The following is a 25,642-nucleotide window of genomic DNA, read 5'->3' on the forward strand; positions in this document are numbered from 1 at the left end:
AATCAGTAATAAAAGATGCCTCTATTACTTTTTTCTCTACAAGTTTTATCTCAGATCTACAATGTGAAATCTTCAACTCTTTGGGATTCAGGTTTCCAACACTCACAAAGTCAAAGTGAGGCTACATCTTGAAGAAAGTTAGGTCTTGAGGAGGGCAAAGGGGAACAAGTTCAGATGCTGTTCTAGCAGGTTGTAACCACTTGAGACATGGGAGCTGAAGAAGTTTAAACAAAGTAGTAGAGACTGAAAAAACTTTGCTGCCAACTATAGAAACATGCTATTTCTTCCACACCTCTGCATTTACTGAAATCTGAGATACTGGGTTCAAATGATGTTACAGATCTTATTGCAGCATGTTGTGCTGGCTATGAAACCTGAAAGTTTACAGACTTCTTCTCTTATGCACCTAATTGCTCAAATGTTTTTGGTAATCTCTTATGGATGTTTTTTCCCCCCTTGATTTATTTGTAATACTTGGAATTCACCGACACATTTGGATTAGTCTCTCCCCTTGTTGAGAACCAAAGAGGAGGAACAAGTATCACAAAGAACATATCACCATTCCACCATTACAGGTATTCTCTCCACCGCAAGTACTATAGGAAAACAAACAAACAAACATACACACACACAAAGGAAAATTAGTTCCAACAGGAGGAGTTGGATCCCACAATACAGCAGTACAGATTCCTGATTGAAACAACTTTCTTTTCGGGAGAGCAAACAGCTCACTAGGTAAGTGGTACAGTCCTAACGTAATAGGCAGCTTTCTCCAAGCCCTGCTGACAGCTAACCCAAGCCACATTCACCAATAAATACAAGCCACGACTCACTGGATTCTTTATTCAGCTTCTGTAATCCTGTCTCATGCCTTTGGTACACATCAAGAAAAAAAAACAAAACACACGTCTGACTAAAACAATCAGTAGTGCTGAACAGTCATTCCTCATGTAACAAAAATAAAAAATAAAATATAAAACGAGATTTGCTACCATCACCCAAAGTAAAATCATAAAAGTGGGTGGCTAACTATTTTGACTTGTTATTAAATAAACTCATGTAAAACCCAGTTTATTCATCTACATCTTCTTTATAACGGCACTGAGTAAAACTCCATACCAAAACAGCACTCTTGGTAGCTGAAAACATCTGGACAGAGAAGATAACAAAGAGCATGCAAAACTATAGCAAATATCAGGCTATGAGTTTGCTTTCTGACAGTGGCACGCAGTACAACAACAGATTCTAACATATTTTGAGCATAGGAAGGAGATACTTGGCTATGAGGGAACCAATGCACATGTATAAGAGGGAAATAAAAAAATAAAATAAAAAAATGAGAGAGTCCCATAGGATGTGATCGTCCTTCCTCCATTCCAGTGCCAATAATCTAAATTATAATTAGATTTTACTGTAGCAAATGCCATAGATTGTGCTAGTGTATGCATGTGCAGCTGCCAAAACTGCTAATAAAATATTATGTCTCTTTAAAATTTTGGTAATAACAAGTCTGCTGTTTTCTTTCAGCCAAAAACTGTTCTCAAAATTCAGACAAAACTATTTAATCAACCTAAAACAATGATTGCAGAAAAGATGATTGCATAAACAGCTATTTTCTCTCCCATATCATAAAATAAAAATACATCAAGCATTCCACAATCACGAATTCTTATTTCTGATGACATTTGCACAAACTTTGGAATACAGCTTTACAATCTCTAAATGTTGTTGTTTGTTTTTTTAAAATCATTTTATCCTTCTTAACAGTTTCAAAACACGTGCACGTTTTTAAAAATTCTGTGATTTATACAGAATATTTATGGAAGATGTAAACTGCAAGTCATAAATGAGTTAGTAGTGGTAGTTTGTAACACCAAGAGCCAAAAAGCAATCCACAGAAAATACTATGTTCTCCAAGAACTGAATGATACTCCTTTACACCAGGAATCAGCCTATCATAGGAAACATTTTTATGCCAATGAAGAAATCACTTAGAATATCAATACATGATTTTATACTTCAAGTTTCATCAAGGTGATTATGTTTTACAGAATCACAGAATAGCCTAGATTGGAAGTGGCCTGGAAGAACCACCCAGCCTGAGCTATTTGAATAATAATAATAGTAATAAATAATTAAAAAAAACATTAATTTGAAATTTTCACCTAGTCATAGACATTCTGCCTTCATTTTTAGCAAAAATTGTAATTTCAGTTTCATATAGATGTATGAAAATTGTTTTATTTTGTATAATTTCTGAAGTTCTGATTCAACAAGGCCATACAGATCCTTCATATAATGATAATACTTTCTTGACACTACTAGCTTATTATTTATTTAAAACATCTCTGCTTCCAGGTACATATTGTCGTTGCTTATTAAATGCTAAGTGATATACTTTTTTTTCACATGGTAGTTTAAGAAAGCATACACATTGCCAGCTCTTATATAAAAGATGCCAACATTAATAATATATTTTATGCTAATGAGAAAGTTATTCAAAGTTATTGAAGTTTAAAGATGTTTTTACATCATTCTTGACAAAAGACAAGTAACTGGGAAGTTGAAGAGTAGTAAACATTTTACATGTCCTTGAGCTGCAGCCACCAATAAAACCATCCTACGATAACTTTAAGCCAAAGAAATGGTGACAGTAGTTTTTAAACAGAACCAAGTTTGAAAGAAACAGTCTTCTATCTCCTGCAAAACCTTGGAAACAGAAGAATATACATTCAGTTAACAAGGACATTTCTACTTGATAACATGATTAAGAGAGAAGTGTGAGGCAAGATTATAATTTCTTTTAAGTTTTGTTAAAACTTAAAACGCTTACATGTTGTCCCAGCAAAGACCAGAGTGCTCAGGCAGTTTTCCTGACAGGTAGATGTGAAACAACCTTGCTAAAAGGCAAAAAAACAGTAGAATTGAATCTGAACATGAATGTATTAATGCCAGTTGTTTCCTTGTTTCACTACTAGACCCTGTAGAGCTATTTTTAAGCAAACAAGTTTAAATACTTTTGCAGGCTTTAATTAAGATCAACACCTTTCCCTCAAATAACAGAGAGAAGGGGATTCACTAATTCTTAAACTGGAAATGTTTATATCTATATGCTTAAAACTTCATGGTTTTGGACATTTTTGTCTTGATAAGGAGAAGGAACATTTCGGCATTCATCTGCTATGTTTCCTGAGACGATGAATAACTTTTATTTTTATTTTTTTAATAAGTTGTTCACAGGACAAGCCCTCACCACTTTCTAGATCTACTTATTCATAGAAGATTTGCAAAGCAACCAGACTACAAGACTTCTGTGTTCCACTGATCTAAACTACAACCACTGAATTTAATGACATTATAACAATTGCATAAATGGCTAAAGGGTGTCAATTCTGTTGCCCACAGATTTAAGATTGTAGAGGATACAAAAAAAAAAAACCTAATTGTTGCATAATCCTTCATTTTCCCCCTGAGTCAAGGGCTTAATTTCAGCAATGCTCTGGTGGGTAAACTGTTCATTGTCCATTACTTTAACACTTTAGAAAATCCATATCTGACATGTACAATATCTCAGTCAGTAGTTATTAAAATAGCTAACTCTTTTGTCCAGCTGACCATAGGTATTTAAACAGATACCTCTAGACCAGTAAATTTCAAGCTGAGTTAAGGTAGCACAAGGGTTAAGAAAGTTTAATGGCCAAGTTGTATTGGAGCAAGCATTGTAATGCCAGTGCTCCGGGCAATGACAATCTGTTAGCTGTTTCCTAAACCCAGTACAGGCAATTGTAATGCAAATGTTAGTGCGCTGAATATATGGCACTGTTTCTATACTCATTCATAGCAGAGAGCAAAAAAATCATGTAGCCCCACCTCCCTAGAAGCAGCAGACTGCTCCCTTCAGCTCATTTACTTTATAGTCTTTTCTGTAATCTAGCTTTATAGTGTCACTACACAGAGACTGTTGTTCAGGACTGACCACAGTATTTTTCTGCCTTGTCCCTCCTCCCCAACATATAGCAGGTTGATGTATGTAGTGAAGATTTCCAGTGAAGAAGGACCATCTTGCAAGAACATATGTCAATTGACATTCAGATCCTAAATATTCATATCTGACACTTGTGGGGTAAATAACTCCCAAGGATGGTACTCCGCAAAGAAATAGTATAGGTGATGGTATATTTTAAGTTGTTCTATATAAACAGTATACGGATAATACAAAAGAGAAGATGGCTCACCTTCAGGATGACAAGGCTCACAGGGGACTCCACGTGGGAGGGATCTCCAAGAAGAGATCCTTCCCTGGTGGTGGTCAGCCCTTAAATGGGGTTTGGGAGAGGTGCAGCCAGGCTCCACCCCTTCCACTCACACAGGTATATCACCTTCACCTGTGGCCCCATGGCTGACTCGGTGCTCACCTCAGGTGACCAATCAGTGGTTCAGGCCGTGATTCAGCAGTTCCCATACACACTTCAGAGGCCTGAAAGATTTCAGAGTATCACCTGCTCATGTAACACATCTTTTCAAAAATACTTCAAGATTTAAGCCCCAATGCCTGTGCAAAACATTCACAGCAGAGAACAGGAAATGAGACAAAAAGCTAAGGCACAAAGTATTGTACTTCAGGTGAGGCAATCTCAGATAGATGTATAGACTAGAAGAACTCCATGAAAACAAACCTGCTGAGAAGAAATTGGAGGTCCTGGTAAACGAAAAGTTGGACATGAGCTAACAACATGTGCTTACAGCCTGGAAGGCCAACTGTACCCTGGGCTGCACCAAAAGAAGAGTGGTCAGCAAGGAGAAGAAATTGTTCCCCTCTGGTCTGCCCTTGTGAGACAGCACAAGAAGAATCTGGAGTTATTGGAGGAGGTCCAGATATGGCCATGAAGGCAATTAAAGGGCTGGAGCACCTCTCCTATGAATAAAGGCTTTTCAAAGCTTATGATTATTTGCAGAGTTATTATTCATTTATGTTAAGTCAAAAAAAGCAAAACACCTGAAAGCATGAACAAACTATTTTGTGAAAGACAAACTGATATGACACAGAAGAGCAACTTCAAGTTGAGAAGATTTCAGCATTCTAAGCTATTTGTAATAAGAATCGGCACTAATAGATATCAGTTTTCTTCCACGTAGCAAGAAATGCTCTAACCATTAATTGTTTGGGTTTCTTTTGTGTTGACTTTTCCCTTTTTTTTTTCTTCAAGAGAAGTAAATCTAGTCAGAGTAATAAGTACACACAAGTAAAGAAAGTAAAAACAAAGACAAGGAAATAACACAAAATAATTACAAGTGACATCATTGGAGAAATATAAAAAAATCCTTCAAGAACATCAAATCCTTTAAGATAATAATAAAAATAATAAAGAGAAAATAAATCACAATGCATTTCAATAAGGAATGGTAGAAGAAAAACCTAACGCCTGAGAAAGTTGACCAAGGATCTGTGGCAATTAGTAACTGATTGCATCTCTTCAGAGAAAAGCAAAATCTTCTGCAGTATCACTGTAAGTGAAAAAAAAAGTCATATAATGAAAGTAGGAAAAAAAATCTAAATCTGGTTATAATCCAGAGATCGCATCTTATATTTTTGAACGAGGATCACATCCAATTGAAGATAAAAACCTATCTATAAATTTCAAGAACTGAGGGAAAGCATCAGATACAAACAATCCCAGAAGACTCCAGGGAACCCTAAAGGGTTACATTTTATTAAAATTTAATTTAGACCTTATACAAATACATATGAAACATAAGGCTTCAAAAGAAAAAAGAAGGTCCAAAAATTAAAGAAAAAACAAAATTTAAACAAAATGGTCAAAAATACAAATGAAAAACTCAAGTTCCATATCATTCTTTCTTCTACTCAAATGCACACATTAATACTAGGAATCCAGCAAACGTTCAGGAATACAGCTAAACTCAACCAAGGCAAACATCTCTTACAAAGCAATCAGCATGAAATGGAATTCTAGTTTTGCTGGCACAAGTGCTGAGATACAGTAGAGTTCACAGCTTCTCGCCTCTAGATTTATGGAGAAAAGCAGATGGTGATTCCTGATTCAAAAATGAAACTGGGTCCCCTGCCACAATGCATGCTAGCTAAGGAACATGGAACAGTGTGCTAAAAGATTCACGGAGGGTATAAGTTCCTGTACTAAAATGCCCTCAAAAGACAGGCAAGGAAGAATAGGCAATACAAAATATACCAAAACAGGGGAGACCTGATCATTTCCAATTGCAATGTTGAGTAGTAGAAGATATTGCTATTCCACTTTGTGTGTTTCTTTCTTTGTAAAGGATTAAGACCTCACAATTCCACTGAATCATCAATGGACTCACTGGATTGAGCAGTGAATAAGAAAAAAGCCAAACAGTCATGAAAAATATTGTGTTTTTAACTGATACACTAACTCAAGTCAGTAACTCCATTTTATTAAGCTTTATTTCTAACCTCTTGTATTTATTTACACCCAAAGAAATTGTTGGTTCTAAACAAGGAGACAAAATATGAGGGCATATGAATACATTTTCAACAGCATCTTGCACAAGTACTATTAACAAAATCTGATGCATTTAACAGTGATAGCTACAGTTAACTGCTAAAATCTTTTAAAATGCAAAAAAAAAAAAAAACAACATCTGATTTCCATTCAAAACAGAAATAACTATCTGCCATTCCTTCATAGGACTGAACAGCTGTGTTGATAAATGAACAACTTGAACACAGACAAGTCTCATATGATGGACCATCACATACTCCAACAGGTTTATTCTCCTAAAAATAAGATTTTGAAAATTCAACACACTGGGTATAAGGCTGCAGTGCTTAAGTGAAGAAGTATTTATCAGTCTCTCTCGTTTGCAATCAACAACCCACAGAACCTTTCTGGTTTTGTTCAAATTGACCTCCACACAAACAAACAATTGAGAATCAACATATTCACTACCTGGCTATGGAAGAGGGCATCCTGAAAACAAAATCAAAATACTGAATTACCATTTTAGGGTGGAGCAGGACATTTAACTCCATATTTCACAGAGTAAAACAGCTTAACTTGAAAAAAAATACCTCAGAGAAGGACATTTTAGCATTGGCAGCACACGACAACTGTTCTTATTGTGTTCCTAAAAACCTAACATAACTTACATTTAATAGAAACAACTTATTAATATTTACAAGCAACAACATTCATATTTCTTCCTCAAGGAAATTGCTTTAAGATATTCCCATGATTCCTTAGGAGGAAAAAAGAGAAAAAGAAAAGATTCCATTTAACATTTCAATAGAATCAGATGGGAAGCCCTACCAAAGGACTAACTCTCCTTAATGCCCTTATTCTCCCTTCATTGTGTCATTGGTGTCCCATGACAGCAACATTAATTTGACATGGATGAGTTATGATCCACTGTTTCTTGCACAACCCTCGGGAAGCCCAAGGCAGAGTTTTCTACTTTGGGCACTGGGGCCGGAACAACATACATAAGACTAACAATTCAGAAGGAGCAATTAAGCTACAGGTTGTTTTGCTGTAAGCAGTTAACCAGCTGTGCCTAATAAATTATTTGATTATACAACATCCTATGGTTTTGACATCAATTGTAACCATGCATAAAACTAACATTCAGACATTTTGTATATCTGCTTGTGTGATTATGTTATTAATTCCTCCTGACAATCATTAATGGACTCAGGAAATCCAGAAATATTGGGTTTCCCATGCACATTGTCAGCATGCTCATGGCACCTCCAAAATCCTGGATTAAAAAAAAAAATTCCTGAAAAGAAAATGGGAAGTGTTTCTTGTTCCTATTTGCAGATAAGAAAGGAAACAGATCTGAGCAAAGCCATTTGTGCACACAGCAGAAATGGATGAGGTGTATATATATGATATGTATATATACACAATGGACATACAGACATAAAAATGCACACACAAAAATAATTCAGAATAGATATCAAAAATATCCACAAAACTCCTGAACTACAAGCCTAATATATATGTATCTTGATGGGTGGAACACCATGGTAAGGTACACACACTCTTTCTTTCATCTGCACTACTTTGCAGTGGATCTCCAACATCTCTACATGCACTGCTTCATGCTTGGAAGCTCTGGGCATCGCATTTCCTAGTCCTATACTGATCCCACACTACACAGACTTCTTACAAAAGAAAAGTGCATGCTGACAAGAAAGCCGCTTTACACTGGACTTGCAAATACTGAAGTGAACTCACAGTCACTGTAAGTCTGAACAGCTGCCCCTGTTTGACTATGTTCATCTCCTAACACATGCTAGTATGTCAGCTCTCTATACGGAGAGGGAACCATATTCTCACGTGGCCAGAAAGAATCACAGACAGCAATAAACGACCTCTATTTCAAAGCATCAGTCTTCCACTGAGGACCTAGAAGCTATCAAGATTACTTTGATGATCACCACATGTCACATGTAACAAAACACCAAACTGAGCACTTCACAAAAAATGTGGACAGCAATTCATAAACTATTAAATGAAAGATTATGAATAGCAAATAGATAAATGTAAATTCGTTTACCCATGGATAATACATGTATAAAAATGCAAATTTCTCAGGATAAATTATTCACAATGAATGAGTCAATCAGTCCTATTCCCTCGCAGGACACTATTTCCAGAAGCTATTTATAAGTAAGGCAAAATTGGTATATTTGTATCATCTATTTCTGTAAAACAGGAAAGCACATGATAAACTTTTCTTTTTATTTCCCTTATTAAAACAGTCCTCGAACATGAATTGCAACAATAATGAATACACGAAGCAGCTGCAATTGATATTGCAGTGAAAGCAAAATTACACAATGGTGGATTTGGGTAACATCAGATTTCAGTAGCTCTGATCAGCAGTTAATAACAAAAGATCTCTCATTAAACAATGTAGTTAGCAGACCTTTGAACAAAACAGTTTCAGAATTCTGCCAGCAGCACACAAAACACCCGGTTGTTCAAGGACCATTCCCAAAAACCAAGCCTCAGTAATTCCTAGGAACAGTTACAATCAGAAACTGTTACAGAAAAAAAAAAAGTAAAATCATACATGAATCATTACACAAAGGTTTTTGGCCAACATAGCCACATCAGAATCAAGGAGTAAACCTAGTGATGGTGTTTTACAAGCTAACAGTTGGCAAGCTAGTCCCTTCCTCCAAATTGATAAAAGTTAAGAACACCACATTTTTTCACATACAATATAAAAGTTAAGCCAGACAAGTCCTCTAACTAGATCGAAAGGCTCAGCTCAAGAGTCTTGAAGTTGTACAGGCAGAAAAAGAAAGGACAGGCCACTCAACCTACACTGGTCCTGTTCATAACAGCTGAGTCTCCCACACTGAGACACTTGCATGTTCACCTCATTTATCAATCAAACACCTCAGTTAACATATAAAGGGATTATTCATGTAAATTCTCACTGAAGTTAATATGGCCAAATGCCTTTCCTGGCTTTGCAGAACCAAATCTTCATTTGCATGAGGCTGAGTTTTCTTCCTCCCTTCCCTAGGAATGGCACATTTTACCCTAACAGCATTAAAAGGTTAAGAAATAAGTTGTTTAACCGTATTTTTACATCATGCTTAAAATAATCCAAAGAAAACCCTATATCTTTTTAAATAGTGAAAAAAAACCCACATCAGTCTAGATTTATTTTTTTCCAATACTGATTCACAGACTGACAACAAAGAGAACATAGATTCAAATAAAATGAAATGAGATTCAAAATCGCTTCCAGAGTTGATGCTGAAAACAAAGCACGCACATGGGCCCACTAGGCAGCACTCTTGCAAGGCATAAACAGAGCCTGCAATAAACTGCTTAAAGCCGTCTTGCTGGTCATAAAGACATGAAAAAAAACCCACTAATATGCCATTTTTTATAACACTTCAGGGTCCAATGCAATAGAAAATATATCTGGCTCTCTCGTAGTATACATTTTGGGAGTAGATTCTTGTGAATTTGAGTTTTATATAGGCTTTTGTGATACAGGACCTGAACATATTTTTTGTTGGATTGGATCATTAGGTAGCTATAGCTATTCTCAAAGGACGGAGTAAGTAACAACCATTCAGAACCCCAGTGAAAATATAAATCATTAACAAAAAGACAAGGATGAGAAATCCTTTATTTGATATTTCCAGCATTTCTTACATACTTAAAAGAAACACTAATGTATCTAAAATATTACTTGGCATTCTTTCATCTATATGAAAACAAACATAACTCTGCCAAGCATATTTGCTTCTTCTCATAGCTATCAAAAGATAGAAGAATAAATATTTTATAGTACAGCAGAATCATCAGAAGTAAAAAGAATTACTGCCTTCAGGCATGAGAAATGTCATAAACTTAGAATAAAAGTAATATTAAAGTATTTCTGCTTTATCTACTTTTCAAAAAATAATTATAAAAATGTTAAATTAATTGAACGGCACCTATTAAGGATGCACCCTTTCATCTCCTTAAGGCCTACGTATAAAACCTCTGCTATCACACTTGGTAACTTACGCATCTGTTTCTCTACTTCATACTTCTTTATTTTCAATGAAACATCAGTGTTTCCAACCTTCTCCTCTCCTATCAGTATGGCCACTTCCACCTTCACCTCCCTTGTTCAGGGTTGTCAGCTGAGCATCATCTCCAGATTCTCAGTTTCAGCTACATATAGATCTCACCGTTCACTCCTCCAGAACAGCCTTGCTAAGCCAACCTTCCCTATCTAGCCACAAACCTGAAGCTTTAGTCCAGATACTCACTATTATGATGACAGGTGAGTGCAACATCTTCATGTCTCTGATGAACCTAACCTGGCTCCTTTTAAATGCTTTGCAGGAGACAGTATTCTCAGTTCACTGCTTTGGTTTACACCACAGTCCTCACTACCTCCTTTAAAACAGTTCCTTTGTTTATTCACCACAAATGGTGTGTCTATTCAGGGCCTTCACTGGCCTATGCCAGTGTCCATGCCACCTCATACACAGCCCTCACTGACTCCTTCTTTTAGTTCTCATGAATGCTAGCTTTTTACAGCCAGTTCTTTAATTTGTTTCTGACAAGCATCATTTGTCATTTCTCAGCTACCTATCCCTTTTGGTTAAACACGCTGCTAAAAAGTCTTTCAAATACCTTCTTATGATTCCTGCCTAAACATCTAAGCACAGGCAGTATTTGACGCTTCTGGTTTCCTCACACAAGTTACCCTGCTGATATTCATGCATTATTTCTTATTGTAAAGATAGTGTGTGTTTCTGTTTCATTCCTAAGCCAAAGAAGTTCTGTTCCTAGATAATAATGTAAATAATGCAAATAATGAACACCAATAACCTCACACTGAATTTCCTAGGTTTGTAATACATGATTTTAGAACTAGTTGTGGTGTTCTAAACATTATGTACTCAAACAGATGAATAAACATCCTAATATCTGAGTCTAATTAAATAAGCCTTGATGTATTAAATCTTTATGTATGGTTGGTTACAGCTAATTGAAATATAACAACTCCATTGAAATGCAGCACTCTTTCCTGAATGACATACACTAAATTTTATCTAAGATGCACCTACAAATAAGAAGAGCTCCTCCAAAAAGGGTTTTGATTAGGATCAACATATCTGTGTTAAAGGCAGATTATTTGGAAACAAGTTACTGAGGCAATATTCAATCAAAATGACTACACTCAGTCATAAACTTACGGGACCCTCTAACTACCCAGGGTAATAAGTCTTGTATATTATTCCTGGGAATTCCTTCAAAGCCCAAATCACTTCTAGTTTGCTTTCATTTTCCATGGTTGGGAGGAATCTGCTGCTAAACTAAAAACACAGTTTTACCCCCCCTCCCTCCAGCCCCATTATCTCCATATATAAAGAGCCATGGAGCTTCAGGCTAGAATTAACATGAGATAGGCTATTCTGACTGTAAGAACACTTAGCAGTCCCTGTTGACTTCACACTTTGCAATAATAAATATCCTCTCTGTAATCTCGCACTTTCTACCCCCACCTCCCTAAACTTGATGCCTTGAGGACTTTTTGAAGCTTATGATAAAATACTAACAGTATTTACCTATTTTGTTGGTAGCTTGGGTTTCCACTTCTCCTTGGGCAAAGTCATTTAAAGATATAGTATTTGCAAGTAAATGTTTTTAAAAGTATAACCCATCATTTCAAGAATACCCTAAAGAAAAAGGATGTCCTACTGTACTTGATTATTGAAGCAAAACTAAATCTGCTTGCACAAAGTAGTGTCACCATTTTATAACGCAGTTTCTTTTCACCAAGGAAGAACATTGCTATCAAGTGTGAAGGTTAAAAAGGATGCACTCAACAACTCAGAAGTATCTTATTATTGCTAATCAAGGTAATAATTAAAACCAGATTTCTCTAAGGAGGGGCTAAACATTTAATGGGCTTTAAAAAGTACTGAATGTTATGCACATGCTAAATAGTACAAAGTGCTTACACTGTATTAAGATGATGCTGAAATTCAATAAAATTAAGGTATAGTCTTGCATGCACAAATACCTCTATATACTTTGATACACCATGTTCCCATACAACACAACACTTGCTTGCCTGGTTCCTATGTTAAGAAGTCATTTTCGCACCTCCTTGTTCTCTCCCTAGCCCCCCCCTCCCCCCATAAATAATTTGCAAATATATCCAGGAGTAAAAAGTTAAGGTGAAGACAACATCCTTTAAATGCTCAGAGTTCCAGCTGACCAAAAAAAGGCTTCAACCTCTACAGTAACATCTCATACTATGATTTCTCACTTTTCTAATTTTCCCAGAAGTCTGTTAAGCAAATCTAGTGAACTACTAGACAAAATATTGACATCACAGAACCTCTCATATAAACTGACAAATTCAGGCTCCACAGGTGACACAGCCTTCACAAGAACAAAATAAATCAAAACACAGTACCATACCTAAAAGTGCATATCTCCTCTATCCTGCGCATCTTGTAAGGCACAGATGAGTAGCAGTTCTTCGGAAAGAGATCTATTTTAGACATACAAAACAAGAACCAACTAAGTTACTTGTGAGACTAACAACACGCTGTTTCACATGCATGCCCAACTCAACTTATATTGCAAAAAGATGGGAAACAAGACATTTGGGTCATATTTGGACTGACTTTGTTGGAATATTCTATAACTTTTGAAAAATATCTTTCTGGGAGGTGAAGTGAAAATGTTTGAAAATATAAACAATTTTAAATAGATAATCCACTGAGTAATCTTGTAGCTCACTGACTTCATTCTCATCACAGCCTGGCTTATTTTAAAATTTTTACCTTAACAAAATCCAGAAGTAATTTGATTTGTAGGCTAATAAATAATCCTTGTTACAAAAATATCTTTAAACTTAGTTTCAGTGTTTCTAAAAGTTTCATACCTTATATATTTGCTAGATGCAACGCCTCCTCTCATCCAGTGGATGAGGCATTTTTCAGTTCTTGTGAGTTTCTCAGAAAAATTACTGAAAAGCTGCATGACCTGTAAAATGGGAGTAAGATGCACTGCATAAAACTTCTTTTCTTATCCTTACATACATAAAAGTTTCTTAAATTTGAACAAAGCAGAGGGAAATAATTTCAGAGCAATAATACCAGAGAGAACATCGCATAGCTGTACCATTTCCACTACTCCTCACAATCCTCTTCATTCTCTTCTCTAGGTCCTTCTTTTATTTTCTCCTACTGTTGCTGCCTTTTTAATTCTTTTCCCCAAAATCCCACGCAGGCTTTTTGTTCCATGCACACCTTATACGATGGCCTCTCATCTTCTCTTGCATCTTCCCAGATCACCTTCTTCCTAGCAACTCACAGCCTGTTCTCCCTGCTCTGGAGAGGATGCTGTTTTCCATGTGTTACTAATGAGTGAAATTAGAGATAACATGGCACACACAGACTGGTTTCAAAAGAGTCAGAATGCAATCATAACTTTCAGCCTACGCCATAGTAGATTTATGCTCAGGATAAAAAGTTCAAATGCTTGGTTGAGGTGCAGCTTAAATTTCTACAGGTTCTGAAGTTCTCTTCCTGACCTTTGCTTTTAGTCCTTTTCCCAACTCAAACTACTTTTGTATTTCAAGGCAAGAGGTGCATTAGCCTTTACAGCATGATCTCACAGACTTTTAGATGTGTAGCTGATGTGCCTGTTTTCATTGGAGCTTCTCCATGATAAAGCGCGTGCAAGTCTCTGTGGGACTTGGCACATACTCGGCTATTGAGGCCCCAAAGACACTTCTTTTTACAACCTTATTTTATGCTTTAAGCATTTTATATAACAATACATACATACAGTTCTTTGATCGCTTATCTGTCAGGCTCCTCTAATTTTCAGCTTACTCACTTCATTCTTTACTACACATGGCCTCATTTAATTTTTTTTTTTTTTTTTTGTATCTGCAGATGAGGAACTAGACAGGCCCAGAATAGATCAAAAAGAGTGCTGAATTTGGGTCATTATTCACAAAACATCTCAAGACAGCCTGCCTCAGCTTGTCAGCCAAAGTTCACTTGTAAATTTCCCTCACACTAGAAATGCAGATAAGGAGGTCTAACAATTTTCATTAGACCAACTGATACAGTCAGAAAGCTTCAGAAGTTTGAAGCATAACCTTGAGAGTCGCCTCAAGACTCATAGTCACCTTTTTTTTTTCCCTTCCAGGTGTGTCAGAGAAGTATTTTTCTGGATCAGCCTTTATATCAAAATTGTAAAAAAGGGATGACTTGCAAGGGTATCTCCAAATCAGTCATTTTGTCTGAGCACCTAAACACAGTCAGCTCTAAGTAAACTGAACGTAGTCACATGGTTTAAATTAAAAATATGATTACATATTTAAATGGGTGGCAGAGTAGCTTACATATGCATACACACATGGAGTTATGATTTTTACTACTTTCATTCCTTCAAGAGCAGAAAGGCCTTGCAGAAAGATGGTGACAATTCAGAGGGCTGGGCAGTCGCTACCCACATGGAGTTCAGCAAAAGCAAGCACATGGGGCAGGGTCTGGAGAGCAGGGTGTATGAGCAGCTGAGGTCTCCTGGTTGGCTCAGCGCAGAGCAGAGCTGAGGGGAGGCCTGATGGCGGCTGCAGCTCTCCCAGGGAGCGGAGGGGCAGCGCTGAGCTCTGCTCTGTGTGACAGCGACAGGGCCCGAGGGAACGGCATGGAGCTGTGTCAGGGGAGGGGCGGCTGGGGGTGAGGGACAGTGCTGCACCACAGGGCGGTGGGCACGGAGCAGGCTGCCAGGGCAGAGGGCACGGCCTCAGTACTGGAGTTCAGGGAGCGCTTGGACACTGCTCTCAGACATAGGGTTTGGATTTGGGGTGGGCACGGGCAGTGCTGGAAGTTAGACTCTGATCTCTGTGGATCCCTTCCAGCTTGGGACATTATATGATTCTATGATCTTTGTTTCTCTCGTCACAAACAACAACAACAACAACAACAACAAACATTCAAGAAGAAATACTGTGGAAAAAAAGGTTTTCTGGTCTCACAGCTAACTGGCTCATTTGCAGAACAGCGTACAGTTAAACTGCTCATCCTTTCTCTCAGAAAAGTGGGGAACTGAATCTCCATCACAAGCTCTCTCCTCCCCTTCATCTGTGCATTTTTAAAGCCAGACAGCTTTTCTGCGTGAGGTTATAAAAGCAAGTCTGATCGGGGAAGCAGCCACCGTCAACACAAAGACAACTTGGGAAGGCAGTCTGCGTTGATGTCAAAATAGATGTCTACACTGCAGTTGCTTGCTTTTCGTTACAGAATACATTAAAAAATAATAATAATTTTTAAAAAAGTGAGACATAAAGCCAGTATGTATTAATGTATGTTCTTCAACTATTTTTTTTTCATCAGTCGGTGGAGACATCGGTTAACAACAGCCACGCTGTGACTACCTTATTAAAAACCGAGCACTGTAATTAAACGCTGGAAACCAGAAGCATTATTACTTTTTATAACTCTTCTTTCTCGTGCCCCACGGAGCTACGAAGGGGCAGCGGGGAGCACCGAGCGCTCGGGCTGCATTGGGCAGCGGCCGCCCCGAGCTGCTGCGCACCCCAGCATCAGCAGGGGAGGGAGGCGGAGAAGTGCCCCGGCCCGCCCCTTGCCTTGGGGAGGAGGAGCCGGGCGCTGTGCGCGGCCCGGCCGCTTCCTGGTCACCCGAGGAGGAGGAAGGAGCCCTCTGAGGCTTTAGGACACTTCGACGGGCTCGGGAGCGGCTGCCAGAATGGCTTCGCTTTTTAAGAAGAAGACTGTGGACGGTGAGCGCGGCCGACGGCTCCCGGGGGAGGGCGGTGGTGGCGGCGGCGGTGTCCGCGGGGCGGCCTGGGCCCGGCGTCCCGGGAAGTCGGGGGGACTCACGGAGCGGAACCCGGGTGGGAGATCCCCTACTGCGGGTGCCAGGGTAAAGAGAACAAGCGCCCTTCGTTGTCAGCGAGCGAACAAAACGAGCTGTGGGGGAGTTGTGGGTGCAGCCGGAATGAACGGAGGGCTGGCCGTGGTGACAGGCGGCTGAGCGTCGCCGTGCTCCCGAGCTGCGGTCGCTGAGCTCCGTGTGCCGTGTGCTTAGCTCACGAGGAAGTCTGGTGCGCAGCTGTCAGCCCTCGCAGAAGGTGTTGCCCAGCGTGATCCCCCCAGGCTGTCTTCGTGGCCTGGCGGATGCATTAGCGAGGAGCTGGACTTGGCCATCCCCACAGGTCCCTCTTCAACCCCTACGGTTCCGTGATGTTCCTTGTCGGATCATGCGGGTCTCCTTTTGAAAGCTGCGTGCCAAAAGTGACGCAGTGTGCCAGCCAATTGTACTTCACCCAGGAAGAATACGTATCTGCCGCTTGTTCCTTCCCATTTCTGGTGCACAAGCTGTGGGGAGGAAGGAGGAGATGACGCTACACTCCCATGACAGCACCAGGTCAGGCCCTGCCAGGCATCTCTGGTCCAGCCGGTTTGCAGGAACAGAGGTGTGCCTTCCTTACCCACCGAGATTTGCGAGGGCAGGTGCCTCCTAGCAAGGCCATCAGCAAAAGGAACAAAGCTGGGAACTCGCTCCTCACTCTGTTGTTACAAGTTCTCCTCTTGTCCCTCATTTGCAAAAACAAATGGAAGGGCTTCAAGTTGCAGGCAACCACTGTTTTTAGTGTGTTGCTGTCTTTAGTTTAAGCTATGCTGTGAGATCAGAGAGAGGAAGAAAACAAGTGTTGTGTTAGCCTGTGTTGTCTTGTGATGATGTTATTTCTCATTGTCCTGAAGTTCCTACCTCTCAAATTCTATGTTTCAAAGGAATTTAAGTTACTTTAGTTAGAGAAGATAGTCTTGTATGTAGCTATTAAACCTTTTCTTTCATTTTCTTGCATGCAGCTGTCCAGGTAGCATACATTGCTTGCCTTCAAAATTACTTGCCTGTAGCATTGTATTCACAGTACTCACTGCTGCCTTGCTCATGTGTGGAACGTAGAGAACATAACACTATCATCCTTCAGTTCTTTACTGATGTCCACTAAAAACTCAGTTTCCTGAAGGTGATCTATATGATAGTTCTGGGAGTAGTGGTAGCACTGTAAAAGGAAGTCTCTTTTCACAGAGTTTGTTTGCAATATATGTTTATATGGTCAAACACATTTGGTGGGAGTGGGTAATGTGCATGTACAAGTTGCTGAAGATTTCTCTCTGTTTTTAATTAGAGCCTATCAAGGCTGAAGTTATTTCAGTCGTGGATATTTCTTAATGTGAGAAAACAGAATCTGAATGCTTCTTTGTTTCTAGAAAAACTGATGTAAGCCTTAAAAAGAAATTAAAAGTGGCTGTGTATCAGCAATTGATCCTTTATACGTTTATTTCTGCTTGTAACTATTCACTTTTACTGATTTTTCCCATGTCTAAACATTTTGTATATATATAAGTATGATAGCAGAACCCCGTTGTGGCATTCCTTCTGCAGCTTAGGCACAAAATTTACGTGACAGCATGCTCCTGTCAAACTTCCTTGCAAAGTTTATGTAATAGTAGATATATGTATTAGGAGTAGATGAATCTCTTTGTAAAAGCACTGGTTTGTTTCCTTTATAAAGGTGAGAGGATGCTGAGTCAGATGCAGGCCTCTTACCTTCGCCCATGTGAATCATACCTGTGCACCTGCTTTAAAGTCTAACAAAAGTTAATTACAACTGGCATGACTGATGCCCATGTTGTAAGAAAATCTTGTTTTTAGTAAGTGGCTATTACCTATAAGTAAACAAAATGGGCAGAACATCTGTGGAGAATGTTACATTTCAAGTGAGAGTGTTCAAGCATCTGCTTACGACATCAGTTGTCAGAAAACTTTATGCTATGAAGTCCCCCACTTTTGTACTGAAATACTCTTTGACACCTGCTAACTGAAAAAGTGTGGGAATTCTTGCTTCTTGGTCTGACTTGAAGTTCCATTGTAGAGATGCTATATATTTATAGAGAAAAGTAATCATCTCTGTTAAACCAGAATAGGAACACATGAAAAAGCAGGATCCCAGACTTGCATCTAGAAGCACCTGCACTGCTTTCATGGACCTGAGGACCCCCTAGCTTCTCTGGTACCTTCCGTATTAGGTTCTTCAGTTGCCCTCCCTGTTGCAGTTAGGTCAGACATGCTGACAGTCTGAACTCATAGTAAACATGTTAATCCTGAGTTACCACTGAAACTTACAAAAAAGTGCTGTACCTAATCCATACTGGGTGGTTAAGGATCTTGCTGTGGTGCAAAGGTTATGCCAAGTGACATGGCCTATACTACTGAAGTATAGTCATGCTGTGTACATAAAGTGGTATTTTGCCTGTATTTCACGTGTTTGGGATGCCAACAGTTGTTCTGATAGCTCACTGTCTGCAGAGTGCTTGGCAGACAAGATGTTTGTATTCTACTGAAAAGTTTTCTTAGCTGAAAATATTTTCTTTCCAGATATAATAAAGGAGCAAAACCGAGAGTTAAGAGGTACGCAGAGGACTATAACCAGAGATAGAGCAGCACTTGAAAAACAGGAAAAACAGCTGGTAAGTAGAGCAGAGAATTTCATCTTCAAAACAAACAGCTGCCTAATGTAGCAACTTGCAAAGTGCTAAAGGTAGTACTTGATGAACAGTTGAACACTGAAAAAAAATTGGCTTTCCATTTTGACCTTTCAATTACTAAAATTTGGTTGGAAAACAATTCACTATTTAGAAATGATTTTGATGCTCAGACTTTAATGTATGTAAAGAAAGAAACAATATATTTGGATTTAATTACTACATTCACATTTTTCCCTCCATTCTTAGCATTCTTGGTCCTTTAGAACATAATTTTTTTTCTTCTAGGTTTTGAAATCAGTGGCCTAGCAATGGAAGGACTAAAAGATGTTTGTGCTGACATTTTTTTATGACTTTCCTGTGGGAAAAATCTGTAGATGTTATGAATACCCCTGTAGCATTATTCTTTTCATTCAGCTAGAAATTTCATGAAAATAGCTAATGGTAATAAAAATATTTGCCTAAATGAAAATTTCTCTAAAACTTCATGTATGGGAGCCATCAAGTATTCAATGAATGGAAGCAGCAGCTGTGTGACAGCATAATTGGATAAATGGACGTGACAGATGGTGTAGTTTGATGCATGAAGACATGCTCCAACTGTGGGAAAAGCTATGTAAATCCAGTCACTATTTCAGTAGCTACCAAGAGGGTGTTTCATGGCAGCAGGTCATGAGAGCTAAAATTAGGTCACAGATTGTTTCTTGAAGCTTTACAACAGGTAGGTTGTAATAGCTTACTCATAGATAAGGCTTTTTTTTCAGTAGGAAATATTCTGACTCTGGAAACACCTTAACTTTCATGATTATTTGTGACATTAAATTCCATCAGAAATTTTTGGATATCTGAGGGGGAAAAAAAAAGTGAATTAAGTCTGCAAAAAAAGTTAAAATGCACTGTTCAGTTGAGACAATTAATGGAGATCAAACACTGCTTAATAAGAGTTAGATCCATTGAGAAAGGACCAAGGATTTGTCAGTCAACCTCAGAACATTTTATTACATTGTTTCCACTGAAAGAATATTTCTCCTTTATTATGAGATACTGCTCTGAATACTTGATGCTATGCATACAGTTCTATTTCAGTTCAGGAATCCATTATGTCTATGTTAATTGAACTGAGTTGGATAAGATAGCCCTAAACCACTGAAAATAGCCAATATTGTATGGCAGCTTGCTATCCAAATTCTGCTTAGTTAAGAATAAAATTATATACATATATATATAATTTGTTTTTACATCTGAATTATTTGTAGTGATACAGCAGTGGTTGATTTTTGTTTATCTTTAAAAGATCAAGTTAGAAATGCTATTTAGTAGTCTCAGTGAGAGAACTTTTATTTGCAACTATTTGCTATTAAAGAAATCAGTCTAAACAAATCTCTTCAATCATTTGCAATATTTGAGGTATAAAAAAAAATGAAATTGTGGGCCTGCTATCTGTGAACTACTTTGGAAGATAACTTCTTTGCACCTTCTTCTGGCCTCTAATACTGGACATCTTAAGTTCCTTACTTGCTGACCTGTATTTTGAGTTAGAAACAATATTAAAAATGATTAGAGTCATGGCACTTGTTAATTGGCTGGCCATAATTATTTCTTCACTTCAAAAAAATAAAAAGTGTTACTCCATATGCAGATATAGAGTTGAATGTTCACAGAGAAGTTATTGTGACATTATGCAAGTGTAGAAGTGAAGCCTTTTGGGGACTTGTGCTAACATACTACAAAATTCAGTTTGGATTTTATATACAAAGCAGGAGAGCTTTGTATTTTATCTGCAAGACAACCTTGAATAACCTCAGTGTAAAATCAGTTAACTGTTGGTATAACTTAAAATATCCTGGGGAAAAAAAAAACAACAATAAGAATAGTTGACACTGGTAAAATTCCTGAAGTTGGGACTTTATGATGTTATTTGAATGATTTTTTTTAATAGGAATTGGAGATAAAGAAAATGGCTAAGACAGGTAATAAGGAAGCCTGCAAGGTGCTAGCAAAACAGCTTGTACAACTGCGGAAACAGAAAAATCGAACGTACGCTGTTAGCTCTAAAGTCACTTCTATGTCAACTCAAACGAAGGTCATGAACTCCCAGATGAAGATGGCTGGAGCTATGTCAACTACAGCAAAAGTAAGGTGCTACAGGCATATACTGCATTTTAATGTAAACGTGGTGTTATTTTCATACAGTAATTAAAGGAATCAAGTGTATTGCTTACTACAATAAACAGTGCCGAGGATACAGTAGGGAAATAAGTTGATTTGTATTATGATTTTTTTGTCCAATTAGTCCTGCCAGTTAAAGCCCAACTAGGAGTATCTTCTTGGTCTAGACATCTGTCAAATGTTTGCATGATAAAATTCAGCTTTAAGACCAGTGGAATAGCTCTTCCAGTAGATGAAAATAAGCCACTACCAACAATGAAAAAACAACAGGCAACCATGCCATTACGGTTTCTTGCTTGTATGTAATGTCACAAGCACTTTTTAGTGAGGAAAAAGTGGGGGATATTTCATCTGGAAATCAAGACAGTGTGTCACAGTAGCTTTATAGCTTGTGTGAGGTAGGTTATTACTTGAGGTGATACATTTCTAAGGAAATTTAATCTGAGATTCCCTGTCATTCTCACTCTCCATGCTCTAAGGAACCAGTATTGCATTAAGTTTTCTCACAAATCTTAGGTCATAAAAGACTCTGAAAAATCTCAGTTATCTTAATTACAAACTTTTTCCCATTTCCTTGAACTGATAAATAAGGAACACAGTTTTGGCAGGCAGCTTGTTCAGCTTGAGGTACAGGAAACAGAAGTTGCACATGTAATAGCAGATTAATACTTGTATCACAATCTGAGATAAATCCAGTTATGCACCAGTTAAACCTGTGGTTCAGCTTAGTGCAGAAAGCAAGAATTCCAAAGAACTAACACACTACAAGTCCAGAACAAATTTTTCAATTAAAGTAATAGGAATAGGAACAGAACCTTTGACATAAAGGTGGTGTTTGAAGCATGCTATTTTGTTGTTATTGAGATGGTGGTCAGGCACTGGAACAGGCATCCTAAGGTAGTGGTCACAGCACCTAGCTTGCCAGAGTTTAAGAAGCATCTGGACAACACTGTCAGTCATATGGGCTGATTTATGAGGGGTCCTGTGTGGAGCCAGAGGTTGGACTTAATGATCTTTATGGATCCCTTCCAGCTCAAGACATTCTGTAATCACTTCAAGCAAAATCAGAAGTGAAGGCAGAAGTGCTTCTGTGAAGTTAGTGATGGATGTACTGACTAATTAAAGGGATGCCATCAAGCCAACTGTTAATTCTTGGAGATGCTCTTTCATTTATATTGCTCATGTCTGTATTTAGGTTTAGACATCCCACGAGAGATGTAGAAGCATGCTTCTTATAAACAAAGTTAGCTGAGTACTTTTAGTAAAACAGTCAATTTGTACTCAATACAAGAGTTCACTGTGAGCTAGTGTGTACTTCCTGAACACTTACGTATGTGCTTTTCAGATAAAAATCGTTTTTCCATGAAATTATATCATAAGGAAATGATCACAATTTAGTGTCTGTCCTCTAGTGGTGGTTGAAATAAATGTTCTTTAACCAAATAAAAAACTTACAGCCATTTACCTGTAAAACATACAGCCTGCAAGTAAGGAAATATTTTCCACTTCTTTTCATTCAGATCAAGTAGATTATTCCAAGTGTAGCGTCAGCAGAAGAGGTGTGGTGCAAGAAAGACATATGCTTTTAAAAGCTTACATGTTAGGCTAAGAGGTAGCAGTATTTTTTACTAGATGCAGACTGCACTATTGATCTGTGTATCTGCAGTTCTCCTGGCACGTAAAAAGACCAAGAAGTGTGAAATTTTGACTAAGTGGTTTGTTTTGTTTTACTAGAGAAGTTTTATTCCTTTTTAACGTGTATATTGGCCTTTATTCACTGTATGATAATGGTGACCTTTTTCCCCCATATTATTAGACAATGCAAGCAGTTAATAAGAAAATGGATCCACAAAAGACACTACAAACTATGCAGAATTTCCAGAAGGAAAATATGAAGATGGAAATGACTGAAGAAATGAGTAAGTTCTGCATTTCAGGGGGAATAGCTATAGTTCCCTTGAAGGGTTAAAATTAGTATAGGAATACATATGTTTGAAGTTTTATTTCTCCAAAGAGATTGATAGCAGGTGAAGAGAAAACAAAATGATGGATGTCTGAGCAGAGAGGCTGCCTAAGGCTTTTCAGTAGCACTAGATACATAAGTCTGTTCGTACCTCTCTTCATACAAAGCACTCATCATACTTCTAGAAAGAATACCCTGGAAGGGGAAAGGGTTTCAGACCACTTCAAAGCTTTGTTGGCATAACTAACAGGAGGTCATGGAAAAACTGATTTCTCCATAACTGATCATTCTGTATGTGGTTTGTGTTTTGGACTGTTAACAATTGGAATTTGAGAAATTATGAATCATCTCAGCTTTATGTACATACCAATATGGGATATATTTATCTCCTGGTTGATTTTAAGCCACAATTCCTTTTTGGAGGGTTCTTGTTTTTGATTGTTTCTATCCATTACCAACTAGACTACAGAACTTCCCAGTGTTGCTAGCACACACATCTCCCTTCCCATTCTAATCCTTGTCACCCTGTTGGCCTGAGTACTGTAGCATGAACTCAAAACAATATTGTTGAGCAGGATACCAACACCTCGCTTGCCCAGAACTGTACTGTTGCAATTCAGAAATTAGGTAACAGTTCTGCAACTTCTTTGGAAGGGGAAAGGGATTTTTAGGGAACTGCATATGGTGCTTTTGAAGAAGTAAAAAAAAGAAAAAGATGTTAAAACCTAACGGAGTGGAAATAGAGCAACTGAGCTATTTTATTTAAACCAAACATTTTTACAAAAGCTGCATTGTGTCGTGCCTCCAGTTGTATTTGCAGGCTTTACAAGAAAGAAGAAAACCTCTCTGATACACTGTTTCTCTTTCCTGGTATCTTATTCATTTGTATTCTGGGAGGGGAGAAAAATGGCACTAGATTATTTTTGTAGTCTCTTTGCGTAATGTAATGTGTTTTTTTTCCTTCTTCGAAGTTAATGATACTTTAGATGATATTTTTGATGCTTCTGATGAAGAGGAAGAAAGCCAGGATATTGTTAACCAAGTGCTTGATGAGATAGGAATTGAAATCTCTGGAAAGGTATGGACGTTTTGAATTAGTTCACATATTTCTTCTCTTCTGTTCATTCCCCTCCCTCAAGCAGTTTTTCCTCACATCTTTAATTTTAAAAGTCCTGCTCTAGTAATCAAGTTCTCATAAAATGTATTCATTTGACTAAAGAAAATTTCTGTCTCTTTCTAGATGGCCAAAGCTCCATCTGCTGCCAGAGGTTTACCATCTGCATCAACATCAAAAGCTGCTACTATATCAGATGAAGAGATTGAACGGCAGCTCAAAGCTTTGGGAGTTGATTAGCTTGATGGTGATAGTCTGCCTTCTAATTATTCAGCTGCAGACAAATGTAAAAAGTGCAAATACTTTTTCAATGCAACTGATGCCTAGGAAAACTCTGAAGCTGCAGAAACAACATCTTCAAGCTGATGCTGTGGAAGGAGAAGAGACCGCTTTGAATCGATTGATAGGGAGAAGTACACTTGTTGTGTCCATTGCATGGCATCGTGTTGAGCAGTGCACTGAATAGGGCTGTAGCTCTAATGATAAATTGATACACAATCTGAATCCATTCTCTGTCAAATTCAAAGTCTTCTTCTCTGTTCCTTTTCTGACATTGGAACTGGCAGTTCTGTGGCTGGCAGTGTTATCTCCTAGGATAGCACCTGTATAATATCTGTCCTTTTTATAAATCTATTGCTATAGAAGAATTATTAGTCTGTCATTTTGGCAGAGACGAAACTTCACCTTTACTCTTAGCCAAAATTATTTTGTTTTGATGAGAAACAGCCTTGAAAGTGCAGCAAATTTAGGCAGAAAGAAAAAGCAGTTTATGCATTTCTTCCAAGTTTCTGCAGTAACTTTGAGTTGACTAAATAGCTGATGAAGGATACAGTCATTGCACAGTTGATTCTACTGGAAAGGGATTTAGGTGTTAGTAAAGTTCATTGCATGAAAGGCACTGATTGAACTCAATTGTACTGTAACCCAACAGTATTCCTGTGCCTTTATGTATATAAATCTAGTACTCTTGTGATTTATTTTTTTTCAGAATGAGTCTTTGGGAGGAGAATAAACTGTAAGAAAGGTAGTTCCCTCAAAACACTATGGCAACTGTGCTCTGATGGCACTCAGTGACGTTTAGAAACGCGCTTGCACAGAGATGCTACTTGTGCATGTGCAAAAAGGACATTGCCTGAAACATTTGTATATATTTTACCGTATTTCTTAATGGGAGATAACCATGCATACTTGAGTTTACTAAGATGCAATTGAGCACACTGCTAAACTAAATCTAAATCTTAGTTTTGAGAGCAATTTTGGATGATACATGATAATTACTTGTCAAAACACTATAATAAAAGCATTCTGTTTCCATGAA

General features: G+C 38.0%; 1 protein-coding gene across 1 annotated transcript; it reads left to right on the forward strand.

Moving 5' to 3' along the window:
* The first annotated feature begins 16,168 nt into the window (after positions 1-16,168).
* Positions 16,169-25,642, forward strand: CHMP2B (charged multivesicular body protein 2B). Its single transcript, XM_065741928.1, has 6 exons — positions 16,169-16,305; positions 18,972-19,063; positions 21,018-21,212; positions 23,064-23,166; positions 24,182-24,288; positions 24,451-25,642. Exons 1-6 carry the CDS (start codon positions 16,272-16,274, stop codon positions 24,562-24,564), a joined length of 645 nt encoding a protein of 214 aa, XP_065598000.1. The 5' UTR covers positions 16,169-16,271; the 3' UTR covers positions 24,565-25,642.

Source organism: Cyrtonyx montezumae, unplaced genomic scaffold (genome assembly GCF_038088225.1).
Source record: "Cyrtonyx montezumae isolate F1298 unplaced genomic scaffold, pur_monq_1.0 scaffold_3, whole genome shotgun sequence".
Classification (NCBI taxonomy): Eukaryota; Metazoa; Chordata; class Aves; order Galliformes; family Odontophoridae; genus Cyrtonyx; species Cyrtonyx montezumae.